Below are 10,023 nucleotides of genomic sequence, written 5' to 3'. Positions count from 1 at the left end.
TTTGTAATGTCCTTGTCATCCTCTTGGGGGTGCTAGACACCCAAAAACAGAGTCCTCCTTGAAAGTTCTCAAAGATATGTTTGAAATTTAGAACTGGCAAGTTATACGAGGGTAGTGTACCAGCGGTCTTCATACAGTGATTATATAGAAAGCCTATATTTGCAGATTAAATTTTGTTTCCCGCATAAATTTTGAAGTCTAGATCTGATGTTTAGTGTGCAGTGTTTTTGTACTTGGTATCATGCTTGGTACATTGTGTAGACTGTTTCTGATACTCTAGCTATCAAGCTGTTACACATCAATATTATTTTGCAACTGTGCTCAGTACAGCAATGATGAGGCAAACTGTTGTTTCCTGCCTGGGGAAAAAAATAAATGTATGGATCGGTCTGTGTGAATTTCATCCTCTAGCCGCTGTATAGATTCTTGATTTCCTTCAATTGAAAGACAGGCCACCAAAGCACCGCCATCGATTCAGATGCGAGTCAAACAACCTCAGCTTCTCTGCCGGAGGATCAGACACCTCGTAGAGCTGCAATTGATCGGAACAAGAATGGAAAACAAAGCTCAGAATTGCATAGAGCTCCTTTATGCCCTTTTCCTGTTTTGACAGATCTGCTTGCCACTGCAGACCAGGATAAATCTTGACGTCCGACAGCCAAAGATGTAACATATTGTTCCCGCGACAAGCCAGGCTAGCATTTTAGTCATGCTAATGCTTTTCATGTAGCAAATGAACGCTCCACGCCGTGCACTGTGGCGTTTACCCAGCACCAGAAGGTTTTGTGTTCAAACCCCAGTCGGGTTCAGATCCAGAACTGTACCCACCGCCCTTGTGTTTGACACCCAGCGTTGAGATGACGGATTGGGGTGAAGGCCCCCAAGCGACGCAGTGCTTCCCTCTGCAGAATTCGGTGTAGAATCTGCCCCCCCCATACCCCCTCACAGGTTCCTGTTTAGCCCCCAGGGGAGCGGCTCCGGCCCCGAGGCACTGCAGCGTCGGGACTCCTCTTTAGCATGCCAGGGGCTTCTCGCTTTCAGCTGCGCTCTGGCCCGTAAGCTGCAAGCCCCCGCTTCACTGATAAAATAAAGTCTGCTCGCCGGGTGACATAAACCACATCATTGATGGGGCCACTGGGACTCCTTCCCCTTTTATCCTCCTAAAAGAGAAAGGGAGGAAGGGGGGGGGGTGAAAAGTTGTGCCAAATCAAACTTGAGAGATTTGCTGACTCAGTGCCGGGTCCAGTACTGTGAGAGAGAGAGAAAGAGTGTGTGTGAGAGAGGGGAGAATAGATTTTCTCGAATGGGAGAGCTGCAGTAGTTTGCAGCTGGAATACTCATGAGAAAGGGGCGCTCAAGGCCTGTTCTACCGCCTGCGGGCCTGGCAGACCAGAACACCCCACTGCTGCTTCACGGAATAGGTCGTGATGTGACTTTCCTTCATAAGGTTTCCTTTTTTGAATGGGGACAGCCAACACTGTCACACTAGCTTTGCTAGTGACTGCGGTCTTCACATTACTGTTAGCCACACTGACCCAGCAAGCCCACACACAGACACTCAAACCCAAGTGTCAGCCTCATGAGGGACGGTGGGTAGGGGGTGAAGTACAGCTGATATGTTGCCTCCATCTGATCTCAGCTTATTATTCTAATGAAAGGTGAAGGTGTTTCCCTGCATTGGACAGCAGGCAGTTGCTCTTTTGAGATCAGACCCACTGTGGAGGTTCTGGTCTGAGTAACACCTGAAAGCAGCAGTCATGGTAGAAGCTGGTGGTAACCAGTTTTGGGGAGGGATAAGAGAAGGGCTGCAAGGCATTTTAGGTTTTGACTTTATTCTAAATGAGAGCTTCATCACAAAGAACTCATTTCCAAAAAACAACACATACCATGTGAGCTTTATGAAATGGGTTTTATTTAACCATATAAGTGCTGGAGGCGACGTGATCCATGTGACAATGAACGGACTCGGAGCCAGCAACAAATGTAATGAAGCACTCGCAGTGTATCAGGATAAGAAAGGGTTAACCTGCTTTTACTCTTAAACAGGCTGATGTACTGTCTCGATAACCTGTCAGAAGTCCGTTGATCATATTCTGTCCGAGAGCTAGGCTATTTTAAACATTCGGTTTTTGATACTCAATGTCTACGTTTTCACCTCCAATTGACTCACTCAATGAAATCTATGCCGTGTTTATGTAGAGCTAATGAAAATCATATTAATTTTGAAAGTTGCCTCAATAACATCTGTAGATTGCCTCAAATAAACTGGCTTTTGTCGGCAAGGCAGTCTGCGGCACAGAAGAGTACCGGTCAAATTTAGGCGAACGAAATACTGCGCTTCTCAGTTAAAACTGCATGAAATGTAATTCGTACAGAAGCAATTTCTGCATCGTTTAGTTTCATAACGTCAGTACAAATTACTGTAAATCAAATTACTATGAATTTCTACAGTGTTATATTTCCCTGGAAAACATGTTGAAAACCTGTTCGTTGTGTTGCTAGAAGTGCTCCCCCCTGGCTTGGACGTGACCGTGGTTTTGGTGCAATGCGAATTATCTCTCTCTCTCTCTCTCACACACACACACACACACACACACACGCATACACGCGCGCGCAGACACACGCACACACACACACACACAACGCTGACAGCTCGAGCGGTGAGCAGCATCCTACTCGTTCTCTCATTGCCATAACAACCAATGGCACAGTCAGCGTGGCTCAATAAAATATCCGTCTCCGCAATAATCGGTTTGATCGCACATATGTACAAGGAATTTCACGTCTTTGAGGGGTGAAAGGCCTTCGTGGAAGACATTCGCCGCTGCAAAACGAAGGTGACACCTACCCCAACAATTTACGTAAAAGAGATTAGCTCGCTAACCTGCAGGTGCATCCGCCGGGAGAGAACCCGTCTTCTTCTGCGGCGCATGCAGATGCAGAACACTTCGGTTTGACCAAGAAAGAGGAGAGAAATCGAGGGCGGCGGTGACAGATCGAAAAAGGAAAAAACAATAAGGGGAAAACTGTCCGACTCGGGTCTCCGCGTGTGGCAGCCTGTGCGAGCAGGAAGTGTAACTCGAAGCGTGGGAAAGGGTTATTTACTCTGGGGGGTTCAGTAATTCTCTATTTGCGTTTCCCCCGGTTCCATCATGGCTAGGGAGAATGGCGAGTCCGGGACGGGATCGTGGAAAAAGCAAGTCGACGACATCAAGAAAATATTTGAATTCAAGGAGATCCTTGGAACGTGAGTAACTTTAAAATGTCGTTTCAATTCGCGTGTCTCTGTCATAGCCAGCTGGAAGTCGTGTCCCCAAAATGCATCGTATGCACTAGGCCCCTGAAACTTTGTTGTCGAAAATAGTGACGTGCTCTTTGGCAGTTCGTAACGGGGAATGTTTTGACGGAACATCAGATGGAACATTATAAAAAACAAAATAAAAACACAGCGTCCGTGAATACCCACTAATCGTCTGTTTGCGTCCGTGCAACGGCAATGTTTAGACCACTGCTCAGTTTTCGGGTATTTTAAATGTTTATTTCAAATGTGTTTGACACAAGATGGAAAGGACAAGGTATCAAGTGGTTGGGAAACATTTCAACAGGGAGTTGTTAATTTAAAGACTGGTTTCCAAGACTGAGATGACATTTTCCTTGTTTGAATTAACTGTTAGTTGCTGCTTAACAGAGGACTACTATAATAAACTGCACACGTTCGCAGAGGCGCTCGTGTTGCGCTAGAAAGGTTGCCTTTATTTGGTGGATAGCTTTCCCCTTTATGTTGCTCTACACTCATCTGTAAATCAGCCTCAGATCGTCGCGGATAAACTGTATTATAACGGTCGCGATGACCTTTCTTCTGGGGAGAATTGAGACCGAAATTAATTGAGTCTTCGACCTTTAAGGAGCGATTTGACTTGTGGTGGTTATCATGTTGTTATGGATCCTGAATTACTCGCGGTCGTGGCCCAGCAGTTCGTATAAGGAGTACAATTTTAGACGAATTGTCCACAATATTAGACAAATATTGTACCCATGTCTGGTTTGGCAGTGGTGTCACGGACAATTTGCAATAGCATGCAACATCATTGCGGTCCTATGTGAAAGGGTATACAGTATAGTGTAGTTAAGAGAAGTACGGTAATGCCCCGTCATGCACAATAACTACAGGCACAGCTGCGGTTCGTCTGTCGCTGCTTGTGCAGTGGATTTTCTCATCCATAAACGGAGAGGTTGCGATTTCCCTTTTTCTGGCTCTGTCATTTAATTCTTTTGGTCAAAGTGAGTGATATTGGCAGGGGCAAAAGCGAATCAGGGACAGGCTTGGATTAACGCACTCGGATTAAGGGACAGGGGAAAGCCGCCGGGAATAGACGGGTCTGCTCTTTCCACGTTACATAAATAATAATAGTTACGATGACGATACTACTCATTTTATACCATTATTTTACTATATGTAAATGGCAAGCACTTAGATAAGGTCGTGGGGCATTTGCAAGTAATATGTTTTGGGCATTGCTAATGCTCTCCCCCTTTGCTAATGGAGAATTAACTAATGTAGTCAGAGACTATCGCGCGCATGGGTGTGTTGGTAATGGGAAATGGTAAAAGCAATGTAAACAGTAAGTTTGTCCAAGGGCAAAGTAAACAGAGCAGCAAAATGCTGAAAAGTCAGGTTTTCAGAACCACATCCTGCTGCAGATCTGAATCTTGCATAAAGCATACTGAAAACTGACCAGTGTGAGAGTGGTCATACCATTTTAGAAAAGCATGACAGAATCTGCAAATGGTGTTGTGTCGTATGTTATTGCTGGCATAAGAGAGAAATAGCCCTGTCTGAGCCCCATAAGGAGCTCCTTAATCAATCACACACCAGGGGCCGATGAGGTGGTTCTCGTGCTGGCACCCGGATGCAGGAGTCATGGCAACTCTGACTGACCCCGCTAGTCAGCGTGAGCCACAGGAGCTGTGGGCGGTGCCCATGGGTTCCGAATACCCCCGTGACTAGTTGTAATTCATATGCCTGCACAAAGGTTGAATATTAATTAGCGCTCTGGCTGAATGAAGGGTCCTCACAGGGTTAGAAGGGAGGAAGCAGGGGCGTGGGCGTGAAAGTGGAAGATCTCGCTTGTATGAGCCCAGGGGGATTTCATGTTCCGTGCTCACCCCTCACTCGTTCAGAGGAGGTGTGAGAAGATGCTGGAGCCAGCACCGAAGGCTACGTGCCAAGCAGTTTTAAAATTTCTCATGTATGACTCAGTCAGGAAAGAAGCTCACAGCCTTTCAGGGTTTCAGAGTTTTGGACCGCCGCAAGACCAGTGATCCAGACACAAACCCCACTCACTTACGCACAAGCTGGACAATCGCTCTGTGACTTCTACCCTGTCATGGCAGCAGTGTGCTTACAGGGGATAGTGGTTGCACCGTGCAAGTAATTGCTGCTTTGAGATGCGTATCATTAACCCAGGTTAGCAATGTATCCGTGGATACATGTCAGGAGTAGGATTTCCTGTCACAGTCGACCCATAATCATATAGATGTGGTGGTTTTTGGAGCTGACGTGTTTACTGCTTAACACATCTCTCGTTATGGCCTCTGTCAGGTTCTGAGTGTCAGGTCAATTCCTGTGGAACCCAGCTTCCTCCCATACCCATGGCGATTTGGGTGGGATTTTCGGCAAGGCCACGTCGGACGTCTGTTCCTCTGAATCGAGCCCGATTCTGCTGGCTCTGGATGGCAGCAGGGCCATCTGTGAGGATGCTGGCCAATTCTAACAGTGGACAGGGTCGGGCATGGAGCTGGACCAGTCCTGCGGTGTCAGACCATTCCACAAACATGCAGATGGAGGGGTGTTCAAAATCTTGGCGACTTTGTGGGAGGTAGCTTCAATGGGCCATGGGTTTGAAAATCATGACTTCCTCTCAAAAAGCCAGAACCATTTTCCGTGACCAGCCATTAATTTGAAAGCTGGTCACAACATTTATGTTCATTCTAATAAAACTGTTATTTCTAGTAAGAACCTGGTCTAATAAACAGCAGAATTTGTCCTTCAGCATAGAAAAAGTAACAGCTAAACTAGGTGAGAAGAAAGACAAGCAATGCTCTGTCCTACATGGTTACACAAAGCTCTTATTGGTTGCTCAGGTTCTCTTTTGGGTGGTGACATTTAAATCAACCTCATCTGATTGGTTAAAAAGAAAAGGTGTACATACCCACAGGGGCGTCAGTTTGTTTTGAAAAGTGCTGGGCACAATGACGGGTTCGACGCGTTCACACCTTTTTAAAGTGGTGGGGGCCAAATGGGCCACGACAAAGAGTGGCAGGGACATGTCCCCAGCATCCCCAGCATAAATGATGCCTATGCACCCGGTAAATATGAGAGACCGACGACCAAAATAGCAAGCGCCTTGGTTAATGTAAGCTAAACTTGACAAACTGTAACTCTAAGCACAGTAAGCACAAGATGGGGTTAAAGACAGGAGGCTGGCCTCATCTCAACATTGTAATTGTTCAGGAAATACCTCAAAGCAGTTGTGCTGATGCGTTCTCTCGGCTCACAGCTCACATCTTGCGGGTTCACAGGTGCGCAATCAGTGTAATTACACGACTAATCAATCTCTTGCTTCCGTGACAACAAGGAACATCAGCTAATTGGTAACGAGTAACCAAGTAAATCATCTTTCCCAAATTGGATTAGAACTCGAACGTCCAAAAATTAATTCCAATTTGGAATTAAAAACCCCCGGCAATCAGTGATGGCTGCAGTTGCCACCAATTCTGAAGCGTGTCATCAATTAAACAGTCAACAATCCGTCGTTAGACTTCAGCGCTCTCCTCAGAAACACATATGTCGCTATGTTTTAGCCTAACACATCGAGAATTGATAGTGATTTTTCAAAGCCAGCAGGGACTCCTCAAAGCACAACGCACATTGAAATATAAATATCATTAAACTGGATTGAGCCATTACAGAAATAACTGAAAGCTAAAATCGTTGTTCAGTCTGTAGGGGGACATCACTGCCTGATTAGCGAATCAATCCAAAATGTCTCTCGCTGCGAGAGTAATCTAGCAATATTTCCACCTGGCACAGTTTTTTTTTGCGAACAAAAAGCAAGGATTCCCCTTCCAGTAAAGTCGGCGTCTGAAAAGGTTTGTCAAGAGCCGTCTCTGTTTTTGTCTCGGTTGAGCTGTAGTGGTCGGGCTTTTCAACCAGCGAAACGCTCTGAACAATAAAATCATCGCCATGCATAAAACATTGATGCAATCGCGAGACATCTTTATCTCTATTCTAGTTAAAGGCTCTGCTTTTAAGGCTGGGTTGCATCACTGACTAGAGGACAAGGGTCGAGTGCAAGCTTCTCCCCTACCCAACCAAACCTTTAATATTTTCTGTTCTTTTTGCCACTGTACTGTAGGGTACTGTCACACTTGCTGAATGCATTGTAGCACCTCGGTATCCACAGCGATGCCCATTATTGCATCACCATCTGAGAGATTGTAATGTGCAGATGTATTTTGATGTTATCTGCAAGCGCTGTTGTTCTTGTGCCTTTGTCTGATGAACTTCTGTACCTTTGCTTTGTGAGTCGCCCTGGCCATATGAACGCGAATGTGAGTGCAGGCCTCACAGGAAGCGGTTCTCTCTGCTCGGTCGCGTGTGTGTGGGGGGGGGGGGGGGGGGGGGCACTCCAGATGCGCTACAGAACAAAGCTAGTTAAAATTTTTTGATCGGAACAGCACAACATCAGCGGAAGCCAATTTAGGTGTGGCGGGTGAGCTGAGTTGGCCGTAGATGGGCCTCGTGACCCGTCCTGACCCAGTCCTGTGTCGTCCTCCCCTGAGAGGCTGGGAGGGGTCAGCGTAACGATCAGCGTACGCTCCAACACAGACCCCCGTCGCGATGTGGGACCATCGATGAGCTGCTCTCTGCACCGTACGCACCGTTTCCTGTCAGAGCGTGTCACCAGAAGCTTGGGCAGAAACCGAAGCGTCCCTTTTGCGGGTCTCCGCTGCCCCGGCTCTTCTGCTTAAAGCGCAGCAGCTCCACCCAGCCACAGGAAGGACGCTGAGGCTGCAGCTTGTCCTGCGCGTCATTTTTTTGTAACATTATCCTTGCATTCAGACCACAGCAGGGTAGTGTGAAGTATGCCAGACAGGCCCATTTAGGGTTCCGGGTTAAATCTAGTTTTGGGGTAAGAGGTTTCGTTAAGTTGCACGCTCCACAACCTTGAGTCTGTGGGGTGAGACTCAACCACAGGGCGCCTTTACAGCCTGTGCCCAGATATTGCTTCAGCACAGGGCGAATAAAATTTCAGAATGAATGATGGTTAGCTCTGGGAGGCATCCAGAGGGACACATTTCTGATACACCCAGGAATCAATCACAGCTGCATTGTGAGGAGCAACACATTGCAAGGTGCCCTGTTTCCAAAACTCACATACTGTGTCTGCCCAGAGTCCAGCTATTCCACAGGAATAAACTGCAGCCACATCATATGGCGTGACAGCTAACATAACTTTGCAGTGTTCAAACTCTACGTGATGTGTTACAGGCTGTAGGTGTGATTGTGGTGAAACTGTGGTGGCACTGGCCCGTGTTGCACATTACCTGAGGCCTGTGTGGCACTGCACCAAGTGAGTCAGCTGGGCATCACATATCAGTGGAAGTCACCCAACAACCTGACAGACATGGTGCCAACCCACAGAACATCACAGAGTGGAGGGCCCCTCTACTCAGATGGTCCCTGAAACACCTTTCGTGATTGGTCGGACCGTTTGACTCAGGCTGCAGATATGACTAACCCCCTGAGATACCTTCTGAGATTGGTCAGCCCGTTTGAATCAGGCCACAGAGATGGCTGACTCCCTGAAAGTCTGTCTGTGATTGGCTGACCCATCAGATGCAGGCTACAGAGACCACTGACCACCTGAAACACCTGAAATAGCCCCCCAAAAGGTAGCCCCGCGGCCGTCCTCCTCTCACTCTGCAGCTCCTCGGCAGGATTAAAAGCAGGCAGTAATCGGACTGATCTGTGCAGAAGCGCTGCATTCATTAGAGGAAGAGACGTGGATTATCCCCTTCACAGGGTTCCCAGTCAACACAGGGATCAGCTCTGGCTCCCTGCCCCCCCCCCTTCCTCCTCCTCTCTCTCTCCCACTTTGTATCTCCTGCTCTCTCACTCTTTCTCTCTTCATTTTCCCTCCCTCGTTGTAGCACCTGCTCTCTCACTCTCTTTCTCCCTTCATTTTCCTTCCTTCATTGTGGCACCTGCTCTCTTTCTGCCATTGTTTTCCCTTCCTCTTGATCTCTTCTGCTCCTGCTCCATGCTTTCTGGTTCTCCTTTTTTCCCTCCCTCTTTCTGTCCCTTCACTTCATTCTCTCTCTCACCCTGTTTACCCCTTCCTGAAGGCCCTCTCTCTCAATTTCCGATTTTCAGTTTCATTAGGTCTCTCGGCACGACATGCCATTATATATTCCAAACGTAAACAACAACAAATAATAGAAATAAAAATGGGGTTAAACAGAAAAAAGATAAAATTGGCATTTGTAATAGTGCAGCCAGGTCTTATCTCTGTAACAATTTGAACGCAATAATGGAAATATTAGTACTGGAAGATGTGGATCGTTTGTCTTCCTTCCAAACGCTTGTCGCTGGCTGGCACCACCTCTTTAAGCAGAATTTGCAGTTGTTCAATTCCCAGCTCGCGTCAGATGTTTGAACAAGATTACTCAGGCTCTGAGTTAACCACAGTGAATAGCCGCACCGGTGTTGTATGTTTACATTGCGTAGCAATATTTCAAACAGTGGTTATTTGCTCTAGTAACCAAAAAAGGTGGCGGGTGATAGAAAGCGATGAGAGTGTTTTCTTTTTTCTGTATCGCGAAAACGAGGTCGCTCTTTTTCCGATTCAATTCCCTCGCCCTCCCTGTCGTTCATGACCATGCCGTCGAACAGCGTTCCTTACCAAAACACCCCTGCCCTACAGGTGATTAAACATCCATGACCTAAAATGCAACGCA

The 10,023-nt window shown here is 47.0% G+C and overlaps 1 protein-coding gene across 2 annotated transcripts in view; it reads left to right on the top strand.

Annotated features, from left to right (window-relative positions):
* The first annotated feature begins 3,146 nt into the window (after window positions 1-3,146).
* The window catches only part of LOC118770406 (calcium/calmodulin-dependent protein kinase type 1D-like), an 87,634-nt gene continuing 80,757 nt past the window's right edge, over window positions 3,147-10,023 (top strand). For both annotated transcript variants that reach the window (XM_036518053.1, XM_036518052.1), the window contains exon 1: window positions 3,147-3,247. In XM_036518053.1, coding sequence (XP_036373946.1) covers window positions 3,153-3,247 — 95 coding nt within the window. In that variant the 5' untranslated portion in view covers window positions 3,147-3,152. The remainder of the gene's footprint in view (window positions 3,248-10,023) is intronic.

Source organism: Megalops cyprinoides, chromosome 23 (genome assembly GCF_013368585.1).
Source record: "Megalops cyprinoides isolate fMegCyp1 chromosome 23, fMegCyp1.pri, whole genome shotgun sequence".
Classification (NCBI taxonomy): domain Eukaryota; kingdom Metazoa; phylum Chordata; class Actinopteri; order Elopiformes; family Megalopidae; genus Megalops; species Megalops cyprinoides.
The sequence above is the reverse complement of the archived record's forward strand: the minus strand, read 5'-3'. Positions and strand labels throughout refer to the sequence as shown.